The 20,634-nt window shown below is 34.7% G+C and overlaps 1 protein-coding gene across 2 annotated transcripts in view; it reads right to left on the reverse strand.

The window, feature by feature from the left end:
• Positions 1–1,552: 1,552 nt before the first annotated feature.
• The window catches only part of AIMP1 (aminoacyl tRNA synthetase complex interacting multifunctional protein 1), a 30,875-nt gene continuing 11,793 nt past the window's right edge, over positions 1,553–20,634 (reverse strand). For both annotated transcript variants that reach the window (XM_057379092.1, XM_057379091.1), the window contains exons 2-7: positions 16,964–17,097; positions 15,704–15,817; positions 14,499–14,657; positions 11,790–12,001; positions 8,379–8,547; positions 1,553–1,804 (exon numbers count right to left, since the gene is read on the reverse strand). In XM_057379092.1, the coding sequence (XP_057235075.1) occupies positions 1,638–1,804; positions 8,379–8,547; positions 11,790–12,001; positions 14,499–14,657; positions 15,704–15,817; positions 16,964–17,097 (955 nt within the window). In that variant the 3' untranslated portion in view covers positions 1,553–1,637. The remainder of the gene's footprint in view (positions 1,805–8,378; positions 8,548–11,789; positions 12,002–14,498; positions 14,658–15,703; positions 15,818–16,963; positions 17,098–20,634) is intronic.

The following is a 20,634-nucleotide window of genomic DNA, read 5'->3' on the forward strand; positions in this document are numbered from 1 at the left end:
AAAAAAAAAAAAAAAAGCAGTTGAGTTCAGACTGTAAGGGAGCCTCTTTGCTCAATTTTTCAAGCTTTCAGAAGTTACTCTGAATTCAGTTTCCTCTGAACTTCCATTTCTAAAAAGARCTCTCTGGTACTAAAAGCTAAGATTTATCTGTTGTAAAAGTTTCCCTACTATGATTCAAGATTACTTATAACTGAGTTCTTGAACTATAAGGATTTTGTTTARTAAGACATTATYAGAYAYAMAGTTTACAAGGCAGATGAAATAGCTTCYATGTGCTTAATGCTATTCATCACATTTAAAAGAACTAATTACTRTTGCTTATTCCCAGATGCATGAAAAACTAACAGTTTACAGGCACAAACAAAACTCATTCAAAAAGGAAATCTGTTCATCTACTCTTTATGCATGTTCCTTTTAATTTTTTATCATTGTCATTTCATTTTTTCTTCATTTACTGGATGAAGTTCAAAGCTTGCAAAATTTAGAAAGGATTAAGTTTGTTTTTTTTTATTTCAGTAGTTAAAATAGCATTTACTGCTTCCATGGTTAGACAGTAACAATTTAATATTATGTGCCAAAATATTWGAAGCATCTCTAAATAGCTACTTTAAAGAATTATTGTAAATTGATCCAAAATACTTATTTTCATATTACTGAAAGAATTAAAAGAATTAATTTGAGGCTCACACCTTAGCAACCTGACTATTTGTACAATACTACTAAGAAACAATTCTSAAAAAGCTATTTCTGTTAAAACCAAAGCACTTTTTGCATAAAATACCACTTCATAAAAGCACATTAAAACAAAACTAAAAATAATTTTATATCTGTTTGAGCACTTTTTTTGCTTTGTTTGGTTCTTGGGACCTTTTTTCGTTGGTTTTTTTTTGGGCTTTGGGTTTGGTTTTTGTTTTGTTTTGTTTGTTTGTATTTTGTAAGTTCCAAGAATCTATTTGTTATTAATTATTTCTATCTATCATCTGGCAGGATATACCTAGATGGACTACATAAAGAACTATCCTAGCAAAGTGACAGCTTTGATCTTGATGAAATGATAATGGCTTAGTTGTGAGGACATGAAAGTTATGTCCACTTGTACATGTTAGGGCATAAAGCACCACAGTTTAAGCTTCCAGATACAACTGACTGCAGACTACAGAGATGACACAGAAAAGAACAAAGGTGCAGAGTCTTACATCTGAAAAGTGCTTTCAAGGAGAAAAATTATTACAAAGTGACTAGAATAAAAACAATTGCAGTCTTCACTAGCCAACTGCAATCCTGCAACTAGCCCACAAGGAACATGGCAGAGTATTTTCCTTATTTTCTTTAGCTCTTGTTAAATAGAAGCTCTACACCTTCAAGCTGTCCAGAAAATGTACTTGCCTGCTTGTAGTCCAACCACAAACAAGCCTTGGCAATTAAGTTATGAGTRCTGTGTGGTTAATAACTGCTGACAACACACAACCTCAAGGACATTAAGCATAGTGAATGAGTGAATTGTCAAAGCGTTAGAGAAATAACATTGTGGAAAAGAAGTCAAACAAAACRGGTCTTAGCCATGCATTTCGTGTTTTTTATTGTGCTTGCATCACTTTCCATTTCAACATCTGTAAAAGTTTCTAATAATCATTTATTTATTTAATTCCGCTGTTTGCCATGGTTTCTGCCTTGCAGACTCCTTTCCCTTTCACTTCAAATGGAACTCCTTTGTATGTAGCAACACACTGGTCATTGGTATGAAGATCAGGTTGGATTTGCTCCCAAATCTTCTTCTTTGGATTAAGTTCCTTCTCAGGCTCTCCTGTTTCAAAACAAAGAATAACTTCATAGCACACAACTCAAAGCAAGAGCTCTATGTACTTACACATCCGTGACAGCCTACCTAAAATCGTGCTTTTAAGGGAAAAAAMCCCCAACATTCCTTCTGATTCTCAAAATGAAAACTTTTATTTGAATTAGGAATTGTCTAGGAAATGTCTCCAGAGCCTCTCTGAAAATGATCTTTCAGGGTAAAAAGGTTGTATCAGACAACAAGCAATGTCAAAAGGAAAAAATTAAACCAGTGCTGTTGGTTTATATTACAGACCAAAAGAATTCCCAAGCAGATAGGGACCACAGAACTACACTGCTCATCAAAACACAGATCTGTCAGTTCTCTTAAGTTTAGGAATTAATGATGCTTTTATAAGCAATTAMATCCATTTAGCAGATCCTGTTATAGTTGAGGAATATTTAACTTAGCAAGAGTAGTCCAGAGGCAAAATACTGACATATAATTTTAGCCCCAAGTTTCAACACTGTTCTGCTACGTTTTGCACTGTTTGGTGACAAGTTCTGGTGCCCAAAATAACAGAAGCAGTAGAAGTTAGCTGGAGTTTCAGCAATTATGGCCTCAGTCTCTGTAAGCCTCAGTTTCCTGTTTCCATGGATACATCATAAGTACCTACACCCTAGAGGAACTGACAGTCTAACTACATTAGCAAATCTGACTATTTAAAGATCGCTTACAATCACAAATTGCAGGCTTTTTTCTACTAATGTTTTGACATACTGTCAACAAATTAGATAGCATAGTGAAGTATATCTTTCCTATTTTTAAATAAGCATGAAATGCAAAGTATAGAAACAAAATGAACTGACTTGCTGCAAAGATACTTAATAAACCRTTGCCAGTTGACACAATCTAGATAAAGCAAGACAGCCAATTCACTGCACTATTATTTTCTGGTCAAAAGTCAAGTAGGTTAATCTCTTAATTCTAATATAATACAGATTCTATTTAAAATATCATTAAAAGTAATTTAATCACAACACTGTTGGATGCTTTTGAACTTCTTGCGTATCACAGAGGCAAGACAAATGAAAAACCCCACAAGAACTGCACATTCAAATGCTCAAAGGAATCCCATGCTATTTCATTGCTGTTAACTTGCTTGGAGTGCCATATTGGCACCATTCTGCCCAAACCATCAAAATCCAAAGTTCCAGAATATGCAAGAATCAAAACCCARTTCCTAGTAATCATATCATACCTGAGCTCCTCTCAAAGGAAGAGCTCTCCAAGAGAGCAGAACATCAAGTACTCTCATGTTGCACTACAAAGTGTTCCCAAAGGTTCAGGAAGAAAAACTGCAAGACTTCAGGGATTTTAACATAGTCCTTTCTAGTAGCTGGTTGAAATTAATCAYTGCTTGGTAAGTCCTGACTGATTGACCAGTAAGTGTTAAATGAACTATTCTCATTCCAGCCTGCCCTATGCCCTATTGGTATTCTCCAAATGTTTTCAGTGGCTCAGTCCACTCACATTCTCAATGCCCAAAACCCTGAGTTATTTCTTTCTGTAGATGGGTCTAATTCTCTGGTTTTTACGTATGTAAGAGAAGCAGACTAGGCCAGATTTCTCTGTGAAGTAAGCTAGCTTTACCGGAGCAGTATTCAATAATGCAGTCAAGTTATTTCACAACTGGAGTGCATTTAATATTTCAAAGAGAAATCAGTAATAACATCATTAATTATATAGTATTTATAACTAATACTAAACAGAGGAAGAAATTTAAATATCCTAATTACTTAAATAATTGCACTATTAAATAAAAATTATGAAATGTTTGAAGCCAATTGTGCATTTTCACAAAAATAAACTAGCTTAATGCTCAGGTTTATGAACATAGGAAAACTTGGATTTAGATGTCAGTGAATGCATACAGACTAATAAAATCATTAAACAGAATGGTAAGTGATCCATTGTGCATTTTCCTTCCCCTCCTCAAATATAAAAAGCACATGATTTTTTTCCTCAGTAAGAAAACCCCCAACTTTTATTATAAAAAACACACTTTGGATGTTAATAAGTTTCTTTGGAATCCCACGTCAAACTCCCTTGGGATCTGTGGTGAAGTCGTATTAGATTAGCATAGGCACCAATTTTAAATACTRCCAGAGCTTTAGGCTGTGCATTTTCCTATGCGTTTTCCTCACTGCATTCCTTTTTCCCAGAAAATATTCTTTAGAAGAGTTTCTATAAATGAAATAAATTGAAGCTATAATGGCTTAATCAGCTTTCCACTCTCTTTACCAAAAATGGGACAAATAAGAGGTCCCAAATTTTGTTCAACATGTAATTTCATCCTACAGTTTTAATATTACAAAAATATTTTCAGAATAAGCAAGAAACCTTGTAACAGCTCAGCAACTACTGAAGGAATATATCTCAGGACAGCAAGTGGCAAAAGGACACAGTGATGACTTCATRAAGTGTGACTTCATGAACATGTAAATATGCCACTTAACCCTCAGTGGATTATAAGCAGGCAGCTGAAGAAAAGCATTCATACATTCAAGCTTTGATTAAAGAAATCTGCTTACTACAGGCTAACCACTGCACTCCAGCTTTACCACTTATTTTTTTAAAGAGATAGTAACTTACTAAATTGCTAGCGATCCTTACATCAGAATGATAATTTAATTATATAATTTTGGTAACAAATTTTTGGTTCCTGTGGCATCAAAGCTGTGAAACCTTCAAGTATTATTGCTGTCTTACMGCAACTACTGTGTAGGAGGCTATAGAATTTACACACACATGATAGAACAATTCTTCTATGGTTTAAAAATCACTTTTTCCACTGAAGGTAGATAAAATTTGATAAAGTTCTTCATGCAAAAAAGGCCCAAGAGATCTTTAAGATTCRTACACTGGAGTATAAAACAGTGTTAAAAGTTCCACTAGGGAACAAGGGCAAAGTAGACATCAAATTAACAAACAGAACAGAACACTACTGCAGGCAACAGCATTCCTTACCAAATCACTGCTCTATAACACTACAGMTAGTTCTTGGTAAACACTCCAGCTGCTACAAAAAAAAGTTTAATTGGTTTGAAACAATATACCATTTGTTAACTTTGACTAAAATGACCAAAGAAAATCAGTCTGTATCTCATGAAAACGTTGCATGGTGGAGAGAGAAGACTTAAAAATAGCTTGATTCCAACCTTCTTYATAGACAGCTGTGTGCATTTTAGAGTTGCTTTATTGTTGCTGGTGCAGCTTCTGTAGCTTCATACACTTTCATACTTCAAACTAAAACAAGACCCAGCTGTCCTTTCTATTTTAATTTCAAGGACTCCAACTGAATCTTTATGCTTTACAATTACCCTTTAAAAAAAATGATCACAATACAAATGGTTATAATTAAGCAGTGAAATTAAATGACATCTGACACAACAAGGAGTCTATCCTCCAAGTAACAGCATCAGTGAAGTGCCAGATGGTCTTTGAGGAGAGAGCAGCAGCTAAGGAGCATGAGATTTTAACACAAAAAAGGTGAGTAGAAGATAGATGTTCAACCCCATTAAAAACTGAGAAAGTTTCCTAGTCTCCAGTGAATTTCCCTCCTATCTTAGTTTACTACMGCATCATTGAAAAGTACTCAACAAGTGAGTTTGCAGAAACAGATGCCATCATGATGTTGCAGGTCTCCATCTACCAATGCTTTTTTTTGCATCTTCCTGCTCAAGMCGGCAAAATCACAAGTGTTGAAATTCTTTGAAACGAGTTTTATTTAGGTGGGAGATAGGTAACTCCACTTCATGCTATTAAGCATTAGGTGTATTTTCAAAGTCAATGACTGGCTTTAATCTCATMTCTACCAAATTTTCTGAACAGCTCTTTACAAAACAGTAGAAAACTGTGCCATATTTCAGACTACAATCTACAGCCCTGGATACATAAATCTTGCAAAGGGGTTGTAAAAGCCTTCATTTGACACTTATCAGAGCTCCATGTCTTTGGTTCTCCACCAGACAGAAACTCATACAATGGATACAAAATTTTGTATCTCTGGCTGGAAGTCATAACTTCAGAACTAGTACAACTTACATACCACCTTYAGCTTATTTTATATTTTTTAAGAATCAAAATGCCAACACAGTGTATGYATACTTTAACACCTGGGAATAATTTTAGAACAAATGTTTCTATGAATGATTTGCTCTAGGAAAACTGTTTACCATTGTACAAAATCCAAACAACTGGAGTCAAATAGTTAATAGTCAAATAGTTATTTTGTTAGAACTAACTTCATTAATTATGTGTAAGAACAGATATGCTGGTGAACAGAAAAATGCACTRCTACCAGCTCTTACATTTTTAAATGCCAGATAAATGAAGCTACTTAAGATATAAATCTGGAGTAAGGCTACATCGTAGACAAAAGCAAACAAAGAAAAAGACCCTCAACCTGGGCATATGGTGTTTTTGAGGGGTGAACTTATATATCATTTTGCACTAGAAGTGTTTATTCTACAATTTGATGCATTCTTGCACATCCACTTCCACAGAAAGCAGTATGAGTGTATTCTCGCAGGTAACGAAGGTCCAATATTTAACCCATCTTTACTCACTATATGTGATAATGACTAGAAGCKATGAGTGAGTTTTCCTACAGTTTAGTCAATGCAATTGCTGAAGCATTTAAGATTTCAGTATAGCTTACTAATTCTAAATCTCAACTAACAAGCTTGGTATATTTTTAATACAGGAAACTAAAACTAAAAAAACATGCTGCCAGACTGATTTCCTTCTTAAACACAGTATTATTTTGAAATATTTTCCACTGGAGCATTAAATCACAGCAAGCTGAACCATTCTTGTGTTTCATAAAGCACCTAGATAGAGCACTGCTTCCTTTACCATATTACAAACAAAATATTTCTTCTTTTTTAAAGCATCAAAATTTCACTCTTGAGAAGTATAAAAATATATATTTATACATACRTATATATTTCTGAAAGGTATATCATGCAAATATGTTTAAACACAGAGCTTGCCAAGAAGTCCATAAATAAAAACTCTGTTGTAGAAATTGTCAGAAATGCAATTGCTTAAAAAGGTTAACATGGTTCCACACAGAAAATAGAATGCTACACCATTTTCTCATATGCGAAAGCCAACTTTTGAACAACAAATCAATCTTGAAGATGAATACTTTATTGGTAAATACACACACATATACTTGCACCCACTATGGGAAATACTGGGACTTGGACCGCGTTTTTAAGTCAAAGYGATGCAGTGATCCTGACTAGAAGAGCAGCATTCATCAAGATGTTTGTAATCCACTTAACAGTTAACCCAAGTAAATCTGGGCTTCACAAACTACTAAATTCCTAAAATTACTAGGGTGCAGGATAAACCTAGGCAGCTGATTTCAAGAGAGGAGCCTGCAGGCAGCTCCCGTGTGGCACCAGTAACTGAGCCACCTGCATCCCACCTTACTGGTGCCCTCACCAAGTTCTCTTAATGACTGATTGCTGCAATGAGTAAAAAAAACCCACAGCAATAACTCAAACGACTAAAGGGAAGAAACTTTCCTTATGGACAGGGAGTGCACAGCATGCAGGTGCATTCCAAATCGTCTGTGCAAWGTGAAATGTGCATCTGTGAAAACCTTCATAACCATTACAAAAGTAAMAAAATAACAGTGCTAACAAATAGAGCAACAAAAGAAGCTGATCTGACTGTATCCCTTTCAGACTAAGAATAATTAACTGGCATTTGCGTAGGAGAGAAGCATTCATCAACATGATGAATAAATCTATGATGCTTTATTTGAGTTCCAAATATGCAGTCAACAATTAATTATTTTCATAGACATGGAAGAAATGGGAAAATGGATGAAAAATAATCTTTTGCTTAAGTTTAAATGTGGTTAAATTCTTACTTATATTCTGAAAAAATACGGAGTTATTGATTTAATTAAGTGGGAAGAAGTCCCATGTCTTTCTTTGGAAACCTAAACAGACATTCTGTCCCAGACAAACAAGCAAAACTCCCCTGGTGTTTTGAATATTATGGGCTCCTCCCATGAATAGGAGACTTCTATACTCTCCATCCCTTCTTCCTCAAAAAAAAAAAAAAAAAATCTACCCGAAGTTTTGACATTTTCATTAAAGGGAGGAGTTGGAATTAAAATTTAATACTTTATCACAGAGACACTCTGAAAGATGCTTTACATTTGCTTGTTGTAACTTRCCAATTGCAAATACATTTATCCATATATTTCAAAGCTCACATACTTAGTGAGACTTAAAGGAACAGTGTATTTTTACATTCTATATAACTTTATCAAGTTACAAGAAAGTATTTTCAATCTTTTATTTACACAATATTAGTATATTATTATTAACAATAACAATAACAATAACAACAACAACAATAACAATAACAATAATAATAATAATAATAAAGTAATGGAACTAATTCAGAAAATTCAACAAAAAACCCAACCAGCTTTAAAAAAAGCTGGTTTATGTGCTTCAACACTGATGTCACCTTGGCATCCCCGTTTCCATCATTTTCCTAAATACCTACTTACCAGGAAAACCTTCAAAAGTGATTCTGTCTCCAGGTATTGCTCCAGGTGGGGGAGCCAGAATTTCCACTTTTTCTGGGGAGCTGGCACACATCACCATTGCTTGAGAAACTACTCCTCTCATCTTTGCAGGCTTCAAATTACAGAGTAGTACTGCCATCCGATTCTGCATCTTGGGGGAGAAAAACAGAAYGATATGAGCACTTAAAATGGCCACGTGGTTTTGGAGATTCCCGTTATTTCATTATAACTAAAGAATTACAGTGAAGAGATCAATGATCACCATGACAAGAGAAGCATGAGAAAAGCACATAGCAACAGATTCACAATTTTAATGTGTGGACACCAGTAACAAAACATTTAAACCCCTTAAGAGCTAGCCAGTGAATAAGGGATTAAATACTAAAATGTGACATATTTATCATGGAAATGTAAAATATGCAATTCATAAATCTAAAAACCAGGTGAGGTATTTCACTTGCATTCCATCTTTATTCATTTCAACATTCATATTCATATTCATTCATATTCAACAGATCACCACTTTAGTTCACTTTCAATAAGGCACTACTAACCAAACAATTTCTATTTCATAATAATGATAATAATAATAACAACAACAAAACCAGTATACAAATTAGGCTCATAGGTAAAAATTTTAAACTGTATCCTGGAAGCTTAGAGGTTTTTTACATAATGAGCTCACCTGAATCCTTAATTTTATCTCATTTAACCCAAATGACTTGAATTTTTTTAACCACTGAAAATGACTGTGTATATTGTACACTGTATTTGTTAGAGCAAACATGTAAAACTATGTTTCTCCACTTTATTTTGCTTTATTTTAATAAAAATTACAATAGTAAACCAGAGAAAATAAACTGTTCAAAAAACAGCCACAGTTCAGACTATAAAACAAACCACACTTTCAAACTGAAAAAAAAATAAATCCTGAACATTCTTAAAAGACAAAGCAAAGATGTCTCTATTCCCACGCTACTACTGCACTTCATATATATGTATTTCATACTTCTAGATTTTGGTTTTCGTGCATGACAATACAAACTTTAAATAAAACCTGCAAAATTAATAATTAATAGAACTCATATGATCAACTATTTCAAATACTGCATATTTTCCAAGTAGAACCCTTTAAAAAGTAAAAATACAAATAGCCAAAATGAACCAATTGATAAGGAAAAGYTGATCTTGCAGAAGTTTTAAGCCAGCCCATTGAATGAAAATTTCTCAAATTATTGCTATGGAGATAAGCAGCCCAAAACAGAGTAGCAACTAAAATGCAAATTGTAGCATTACCTAGCACTGAATAACAATTACTGAATGGAATGCTAATTACTGGGTGGACAACACAGTGGTCTGAAAAGAATTCAAGGACATGTAAGTAGAAGAAAAAGCTTCTGCTTTCAAAAGTACGTAATTTATAACAGACATAACTGTAATGTACCGTCTTAGAATGAATGGTTGTAKAATAGCATTTCTGGAGAATGGCCTTTTATCTTCTTGTTAAGTTTAAGAATGTTCCTTGAACTCCTGTTCTTCATTTCTCATCACTGACATGAGGTTCTCTTAGGTTAAAGAGGATTTCAGGAGGTTAATAAAAAACACCGAACAACTGCCTGAATTTCAAGAACGACTGCCTGAAACAGGTATTGATGCTAGGAACTCATAGAGATCCACCTCAAAAAGCCACATGCAGTGGCAGGAGATCTGTCTATTCCTTCTGACGTTTCAYAAATTTCCTCAATCGTCCCCAGCTACCAGAAGAGCTCAGCAATGGCATGGTTCACCTCATGCTCATATCCTTCCATATCCCTGTTACTTATGGCACATCTGTTCATGACAATAGAGGGTGCAACTTGTGACTAGGCTTCACCACCATGTGAACAAAAACACAGCATAACACATACAAAGTAGGCACGTAACAAGTTTTCACACCCAGAAATAACTTGCACTGCATACTGAAATATTAGTGAAGCTACATACTGTGCCTCCTAACCAAAAGTAAAATCAGATGATATGAATACTAAGCCTCAAACACTGCTAAATTACCACATCAAACACCAAAATCATGAACAGCTGAAATTTTTGTGAAAAAAWTTATGGCTATGGTCCTTGATCTGATGTATACATTTTTATTTAAATATATGGCAGTAGACACATGCCAGGCCTTCACATTTTTGAACACTTCAAAAAACACAAAAAGATGGAAGCTTGCCCCTAAGAATTTACTGTCTTAATACAGATTTGCCAAAACCAGAAACAGACATGCAAACAAATTGTTCTCAACAAATGTGCAAGGATGATCCTTAATTCTCTGTTAATGAGTACTTAAGATTATTTTTTCAGAAAGAAGGTTAAAGAGAAAAGACTTGCTACCATTTCATTCTATACACTTCATGTTTGTAAATCTATTAAGAATGGCTTTTAAGGTGTTTTCTTCTTCATGTTTCCTTCAGAGCAGACTGTTAAAGCAAGCATTTTAAGATTTTGCCTGCTGCAAATCCACTAAGTGGATCAGTGATCAGTGCTSAATAGTAATAGTTACTGTATTCAGTCTAAAATTTTTTTGGTTCAGTAACCTTCTGTAGCACAAAAAGAATCACAATTGTAATTGCTTCCTGTGCTTGCATGGAGGCAGCGTGCAAATAAGGACTGAAAAGACATTTAAGAAAGTGGAGCTTCTTCCATRCTAAGTTCAACTCCTTCCTGATCCATTTTGCAGTTGCTCTACACAACACTGTTTTAAATGCCAGGCTTGTATTTCAATTTAGGAGCAGCCTTCTGTTAATTCCTCTAAGCCTCTAGAAGAGGTGTGAAAGGAAGACTTAATCTTGAAGCCTTAGGTTGTTCAAAAGCATCCATAAAACCATCCATGTCAAAACCAAAGTGTAAAAAAAGAGGCAGATTCTYTTCTGCATGAGGAAGTAGAAATATTCATTTTGTATTCCACTGTTGTTTAAGCTATTCATTGCCTGCTAAGTTGAATTCACATGCTTTCTGCTTTACTTCATGCCAAATATTTCAACAGGCTATAAAAGAGAAATGGAAGGCAAAGGTTTCAAAAGTYTGGATCATACCAAAAACGTTACTATGATTTCTCTACTACATTCTTTAGTAGGAAACCTAAAGGAAGAATAACATCTGTTTGGTTTAGGAGTGCAGTGTGTACCAATTGCAGAGGAACTGGAATAAGATCCCAGGATAGAAGCACTGCAATCAGAAACTGACTTGAGGTAAAGGTACTTCTSTGGTTTCTGGCAAGTGCTGTTAAGCATTACTTCCATCTGCATTTTATTTTTGTTTTCATGATTGTACAAAACTTTAAGCAGAATGAAAACATATCCTATAAACAGATGAATGTCTTCAGATACTTCAAGAAAGGAAAAGCTATACCTTATCCAGAGGAACATGTTTCACTAAACCGCTGACAACAGTCCTTGGGCTTGCTTCACCAACATCCACTTGTTCAACATACAGAGTATCTGCATCTGGATGCTTTTCAGCAGTAATAATGCAGCCAACACGAAGATCCAGACGAGAAACATCTACAGGTTTTGCATCACTACCTCCAGCAGCTGGCTGCTGTTTCTTCTCCTTCTTTTCACCTATCAAAGAAAATCTTGTTCATGAAATAAACATTTTTAAAAATACAATGAATGTATATGACTACTGYGAGCTATAGTTTCAGAAATAAGCACAAATTCTGCATAACACACAAAAGAATAGTAAAGAGTAGAACCTCTATTACCAGCTTCCAGTGGTGAATCACCATACATGCTTCAATTTACATCATTACCTCAATYAATTACCACCTCATGTTTGTAAAGTCACTCTGAATTTCAGTGCAGCTAACATGTATGTAAGTGACATATATGGCTCTGACAAAGGCCATATCAATAAGCCTGATAGTCCCATTTTAATAATTAGCAATACCAGTAAGCCTTGCCATGGTGTTTCAYTAGCAAAAGGAAATTAAGGAATCATAGTCCATCAGTTACTAGTACTCATCAGCACTGTACAGTCAGGAGCAGTTAAGTCACTGCAACTGCACTGTCACTGCTGCAGTGCAACCCTTCAAGATSACCTTAGCCAACATTCTTCAATACCCAAACATAGCATGGCATGAAAATGCTCATGGCTTACGAGGTTCCKCTGGTGTGATGTCTTTACCCCCATCATCACCCATACAGATTGTATAATATAAACAATGAAGCAATACTCCCCACACTCAGCTGCTTATTTAGATRATAGAATCATAAAATACTCCTTGCAAGATGAGCAAGTTACATCCAGTTTGTAGATAAGACTGTGCTGTTTAGGAGGCAATAAAGACTTGTTTAACAGCTATGATCTCTGGGAGATTAAGAAATGTCTAAGACATGCTTACTTTAAATAAGCATATTCTGTTATTCTTTCTAAGGATATTATTTTATATATATATATATATATATATATATATATATATATATATATATATAATTTTTAATAATTTGAGAGAAACTGGAAAAAAAATTCTAATCAAAATAGCTAATATAATATCTAATATCATTTGAAAGACCTGCTAAATTTATCCTTGGTANTTAAATGATACATTCAATAATTTATTTTTTTAATATAAGCAACAGCTCTTCAAGGATACTTCAGTCCATTTATGATGAATGAAAAGTTCTAGTGATTATGACTGGGTTTTTTAATGTAATTGCAATTAGAGTAATAAAATCAGTCATATATAAAATAATTTGAGAGAAACTGGAAAAAAAATTCTAATCAAAATAGCTAATATAATATCTAATATCATTTGAAAGACCTGCTAAATTTATCCTTGGTATCATTCTGCAGTGTTCTCCATGAAACTTCTCTACAAGACAAATGAAATCTTTTATCAAAAGAGAACACAGCAAATGTGTACATGGTGTATACATGCAGAYAGACAGAAAACATCCATTTCAATGCCACAGGCTAAGGAGAAAATTGCACTCCTCTGCTCAGTGTCAGTCCAGAATCAATATCCAGAGAAATCACACAGATGAGGTTTGCAAAAAGTAGAACAAAGAATATGAGAATAATAACAGAGGAAACAGATGACACAGGTGACAGCAAAGGGATTTGAGACAGTCCATCATTTCACCCATTTCTAGACTTAAAACCAAATTTTACATATTGGTTACTTCAATTGTTAAATACTATACCTATATAGCTGAACTCCACAGAAACAGCCTGTGCAGGACTCCTATTTAATGCTCATGCTGTATTTCACCTTTTTCCAAATATAGTCACTGGGAGGCAAAAGTCAGATTGCTTTCCATATGAGATGAGCTCAGTTGGTCAGACCATGGTGCTAGAAACACTGAGGTTKTGCRTTCAATCCCCRTATGGGCCATTCCCCTAAGAGCTGGACTTGATAATCCTTGTGGGTCCCTTTCAAGATCTGTGTTTGATTGAAATTARGCTACTTGTATTGTACTTCACATTATCATATATAGAAGGTTTTATTTTTCCATACCAACTGAATACTTGCTCTGTAGCCACTGAATACTTGAGGGCAACAGTTAACTGCCTGATATGACACGTAGCCTCTGTTTTTATATTTGCAGCTCTGTGGAGCATTAATGTGGTAAAGGCTGCAATACATCAAAAAATATGAAACAGCTTCTAAGTCTCTGTACAGCTCACCAGAAAATAAGACAATGCACTATCRTAATTTCCAAATTCTGAAAATCTGTACGAATCTATTAATAGCAAATTAATAATAATCTTTATAAGAGAACAATTGTAAAGCATTAGTTTAAGTTACAAGATACACTTGCACAAAAGTACAGGTGTCCAACAGACATGCCTTGTRTTTTGTCGGTGGTGTTTTATTAAATGAGGATGTTCAGGCATATTAAACAGAATTTGGCATGTATCCCATACAAGGAAGAATCTGTAGCTTACTTGACAGCCTTCATTASCTTCAAGTACTTTCAAGATTTAAGAGCTAGCACATGACTCTTCCTACTGTAGCTGTATGAAAGCTTTTGTTCTGTGTTCAAAATCATGCAAAAGCACTTGCATAAATTAAACACCTCCACTGTCTTATCATAGATAAGAAAAGTGAAGTACCTTTTTTTTCTACTTTTTCCTTCTTTTTCTTTTCTTCATCTTCACGTTTAATTTGATCTTTGGAACCAGAAGATGAAATAACTGCTGTAGGTTGTGGAACATCATCAGAAAATGTAGCTGTAGAAAGGGTTGTACCAGAAGGAACTGCGACCTGCTTTACTAAAATCAAAACCACAAAAGTTAGGGGCAGTGTCAAAACTTTGAACACTGACATTTTTAAGAGTYCAACATAAATGAAAATGCAGAGAGAAATGAAAATTTTGCTTAATATACTAAACCACAACTGCTGAGTAGTGAAGCACAACATAATAAAATGCATTTCAGAACTCAACCAATATATAATTATTATGATCCGTTAAAACAAAGTGTTTGACTACWCATTTTTTAAATGGGAAAAAGTGCYAAGTACAAGAAAATATATAAGACAAACACCATCGCTTTTTGAAGTTGATTTCAACTTCTAGTTATTTTTTTCTACCAATTCCCTATCTCCTATTTGTTTAGGTTCAGTTTACAGCTACTAGCGCTTGTCATACTGGAGACTATTCCATAAATGAGTCATGCATAAAATCCTTTTWATATTATTTCAGATCATCCCTCAACTCCTATGATTAACTTCAGAAACTTAGCCTGAATAATAAAAAATTAACCTGAAGCCCTAACATGATCTGTTGTTTTCTCACGTCTCTTCTCTAAATTCTCCACATTACCTTCAACAGCTCTTTTAAAACTGCTGAAAAAGAATTCTGGACATCACACTATCAATCTAGCCAGATGAAAGTGTATGAATCACCTCTCTTCTACATTCTGCTCTTCAAGAATCTCATCAAGTCTTTTTACCCAATAATTGTACCAGGTAAGCGTCATTAGTGCACTAGTCAAGTTAGACATGCAGAAATATCTAAGGTATTAGAAGGAGTCACTGCCATCAGTGAGGTTTGGGGCTTATTATGACAGGCATTGAGCAAAAAAAATACAAAGGACTAGTTCCATGTCTGATTAAGTTTGGTGTATGGATCTGCCAGGCCTGCAGCTTAATAAAATGTTGGAATCAAGTAACTTGTCATGGGCATGAAATCTAGGAAAATCCAGAATTTGTAYGAAATACCATAGAGTCACATACAGAAAGATAAAAATCAAGAAGAATTAAAATAGTTTTGTGCTAACTMCATCTATGTTTTATGAAAATACCACATTTTTCCCACCTCCATTTCGAATTTCGGCCTGAATCAGCTCCTGTTTCAACCCTTCAATTTCTTTCTTCAGTTTAGCATTTTCTACACGGAGCTTCTTCTCTTCTCGGAGAGATGCCTGCAAGACTAGAGTTGACACATTAAAAATTACAGGTTTCAATAACTAATATTCATCACTTTGGACACAGAGGTTTGTTTAATGAAACATGGTGAGCCAAAAAGCACAAAAGTRAAAACTTTCAAGTAGTGGATCATCAGAAATATTTTGTAATAATTTTCTTTGTTGTTGAAATAGCCATTTTTACAATACTTATATAATCAAGTTGCCTCTCAATATACTATCTTTTCAGTCCCCTAAACAGAATCACAAGAAAAAAACTCCAAGAAATCTACAGAAAAACCTTRACCATGTTTGTAATACAGAGCACCTTAATTCACTGACACAGTGAAGATAAGTACAAAATAACAAAGTTGAAGGTATGATACTATTGAGAGAATGCCATAGTTGTGAAGAAGCAGTAACAAATTCAGGATAATGCATAGTCTCATATTCTTTCCAACTCTCTTACTCCCTTCAAATGAAATAATCAAATTTCCGTAATCTGTTGGAGTCATTAATTATTTCTCATCCATACCTCTTCTGTTTCAGAATAAGAAACTTAAAAAAAGCCAAAAAAACCAAACCAAACCTCACAAACCACAGGACAGTGAAGTGGTGCTACTATTACAAGGTTTATCTTGGAGAATTTGTGTGGAAGGCTGGCTAGCTGAGAGGGGTCACGTAGACATGTTGCAGCTTGGTGAGATGGAGGGGTACAGGTATYGCACTCAGCTAGCATAGTTGCTGAGATTGTGTGAACAATTATTCTGAAGCAGTGGGAAGGCAATGCAAGGACATCATGTTTTTAAGCCGCTGGAAACTTCCTACAAGATACTTGTGTTGGTTAGCCCTGGGAAAAAGTAGAAGTAGATAAGAGAAATTGGCAAGTGAATCATTAAAGGTGGAGTTGACGTTTAGGACGTGGACCTATGAAATATATGTATTACAGAATATGTATGAGCTAATTATGTACGCTATAAAGCTTAGACATTGTTTGCAATAAATCGAAGTTGGCTTATAACTCATATTGAGTGGTCCGAGTCTTCCCTTCTGCGACAAATTTGAAACACACTTAAAAGGCTGACAGTACCAAATGTTCTCATTTTCTCCCATGAGCATTTACTGTTAACCAGCTGGTTAATAGGTTTATCACAAGATAGGTAAATCCTTACTGGCTTTTTCCTTGAGCAGAGCAACTTGTTGYTTGAGGTACTCAATAACTTGATCGGCCTCTGCACCCTTCTGCTCCAGTCTGTTCAGCACTGCATTGTTGGCTGCCATCTTGACCAAAAAACGGGATAAAAACCTAGACAAACAACAGACAGTTTTAAATTAATGACTTCTTAATGCAATAACACTATTATCTCTTACCATGTCAGGCAGCTCTCAAATCAGTTGCTGAATCAGAAAATTTGCTAAGTGAACAAGCTGGGCTCCCACCTCCTAACACAAAGCCCAAATAAAAAGTAACGTTAAACAGAATTTGATGTTTGACAGCTGCTTTCAAGTATTTTGAAAGAAGAGCTATTTTTTTCCCAGCTGCAGAAAACATGTTGTTCCTTCACGAAACAAAAAATAAAAATCTACCTTCTCAGAAGGAAAGGTATGAATATATTGAGGCAGGGAAAAGGAAATAAAAGAGAAAAGAGGACAGGAGAAYACTGTATCCTGACCATATTTTATTGAGATTAAGAAAATGGAATCATCCCACAAACATTCCAAACTTTTCTAATAAATTTATTCAGAATATACTGAATAATTCATACATTGTCGTTGTGCATATTTTATGAATTTACTATTGTTTTACTTTTAATACTTAGAATTTGTATTTTTGCTAATCTCAGATAAAAATAACTTTGATTGCAGGTTTACACCTTCGGAGTTATTACAGCACCAATTTTAACTGTTGGATTTTGTATTCACTGAAATGGAAGGGCCAGAACACAGATAACAAAGAAGGAGGGAACACAAAAGACCAGCAAAGGGCACAAATAAATGCTGTCTAACTCTCCTTTTACAGTAGTTGTCATTTACTGATGTTCCACTAATGTTCCAGAAACCAGCCATGACTGCTGTACAGCCTTTATTTCTTGATAGCTCCCAAATCTGGCCTACTTTCTTTCGCAGCAACATTTGTGTCTAAACACAAGAGCTCTAACAGTGGCAACAGAAAGATGAAATACAGTTACAGTCACTCATATCTGCAGCAGATAGTGCTTTCTCCCTCCCACACAGTWTCTAAATGAGGAAAGAATCTGTGCTAACAGCTGCCTCATCTGTAAATCAAGAAAACTGGTTACACGTGGGAAGAAAAGACCTTTACAAGCAATGGTGATTTAATTCCTGTGAATTTGTCCATCAACTGCAACAAAGGGAAGAACTGGTAAGAAAATGGCAATCCAGGCACATGCATTGGCTCATGAACCTTATCCAAATGCAAAAATGCCTTTTCTCACATCAAATTGGCAGGAAACTTCCAATTTTATTCCAAGATTATTCTAACACAATGATCTAAATCTGGTTTTAGCACACAAATATTCCCTGTTGGGAATATTTCCCTGTTAGAACGAAAGTCATGTTGAAGACAAAACATAGYAGGAGTAACTGAAATGTGAACAGATACAAACACACTCATGCCGGTGTTAACAAACTGCCTCTGCTGCATTCTAAGTATCAACATACATTTCATATCCGATCTTACGTTATAAATAACTCAAATATCCACAGCAATATATCTAAATGGGTTTAGGTTGTTTTTTTTTTGTTTTTTTTTTTAGATAGTAAAAAACCTTAGAAAATAAACTACAATTATTCAGGTATAGTGTATTCAAAAGTTCCCAAAGTAAAATTCACAAAGCCAGAGAGAAGCATAATAGTCAGATGTTGTGCATGAACCAGCACCCTGCCTTCTCTGCAATGCAATACAGTCAACGCCTGTTCTACACATACTGTTTCACTTAAAGATGTAAGAGTACTATGGCCATCACACCTTCCACTCATCCACAATAGATTTTTCTTTTAAAAGAAAGAAACTCTCTTGGAACAAAGAGCAGGAAACAGGACAACTAAATTAATTTTTAAATTCAGATTAATCTCTGCTAACAAAAAAAAATTTTGTTTTCATGGGCAGACTGAAAACAGAGAGTTTGAAAAAGGAAAACAGTGATTCCAATAAGTTACTAATTAAGATGTCAAATGGAAACAGATATAAAACTATTATGGCACAACACAGTATAATACAAAGCCTGGGATATTACTGTCTGCATACCAGTAAGATTTCTTGCAAGCTACAAATTCTCTCAGGAGAACACAATACAAACAGTGGAAACTTTGCCAACAACAACAGAAATGCTACTAAAACTTCAAAGTTAAGAGAATTGGTACGTTTTATAGATTTTAGCCAAGTTGGCTAATGCACTGAAGATCTGGAAATGAAGTTACATGATTACAATTTTCCCACTTGTCAAATAAATTTCTGTAAAGCTAGTACTGTAACAATAACATGAAGGAATAGGTATTTCCGATGCTAATATAAAAACAGACTAAAGTGAACTGCTGCACAAGCACARGAACCCATACAGCACAGTGATAAAACTGTACACAAAAAGTCCACATTAAAAAAWTTAAATATAGAATACAAAACACATTAAAAAAGTTAGAACTGCAACAATCAAAGGTTACAATCAATTCTTCTTTTTAAAATTTTTTAACCTTTACCCTATTTCCTTTGCTCTTTAACATCCTGACACCCTCACACGAAAAAATCCTTCAATGACCAATTCTTATTGGTGATATATAAACTAAAAAGTGGAAGAAAACCAGAAATAATATAGTTTAAAAACCAGCATCACAGCTCATTACAAATACATTCTGACCTGTTCACGAGAAAATGTCCCAAAGGGCTACTGAAAATAAACTCACTTCATCCACTTGTGCCTAATGAGCTCTTCTCCCTTGTTTTGAAAAACAGGTATGGAATAGTTCCATTCAGATGTTCTGAAAAGTTCTCCTRAAGTTACCTGCTTGCTTAACTAAGACAAATTGTTTTATCTCGGACCTCTGAGGACTGCTTTGTTAGTTTGAAGACACTCAGAACTGCTCTAAAACCCACTTGCTTCACTCAGCGGAACTCAATCTTGAAATGAAAGACTCAAGCTGTATTTATTCATTAGGCTACACATCAAAGCATGAAAGCTGTTTAACTTCTCATCATTCTTCTTGCTGATTAAGAGAGTTGCCCATCTTTTTTTAAACTGAAAGTACTGCCTGCTGCCACACCCTCACAGGAGAAAACAGGCATTATCCTACTTCGTTGCTCAAAAACAAGTACWGTGGAAGTGTCCCCAAAGCGGCAAACTCTCTATAATAAATCAAGACTTTTCATAAAGTACAAATTACCCCAAGATTTTAACATGTTTTACAAATACTGGTTTATCAACATTGGCCTCAACTTTAGAATATATCCAAATCAAAAATTTAACATACACAAGATGCTAAAAACATAAACCTGGCTGTATCTTACTCTTCAATATTAATATTGTCTATTGTTAAAAGCAAGAAAAAGCCAACCCCCCCATTAAATTAATGATAAAATTTAAAACCTAAACTCTAATAGTTTTGGAGTCTATCCATAGTCTCAACATGGAACCAATCACTTTCCACAATTGGAAAAGCAATTGTTAAACAGAAAAAAAAAAAAACAAACTAAAACAAAACCAAACCACAAACAAGCAAAATAAAAAGCAACACCTGAAACTGGAAAACAACTGACTCCTAAAGCCTAAAATAATTAGCTCTGAGTATTCCTTTKTCCAGCTGGAAGTCTTAAAAAGCTCAGCACTTT

This window comes from Malurus melanocephalus, unplaced genomic scaffold, assembly GCF_030028575.1.
Source record: "Malurus melanocephalus ecotype Western Australia unplaced genomic scaffold, MMel_1.1 scaffold_386, whole genome shotgun sequence".
NCBI classification, from domain to species: domain Eukaryota; kingdom Metazoa; phylum Chordata; class Aves; order Passeriformes; family Maluridae; genus Malurus; species Malurus melanocephalus.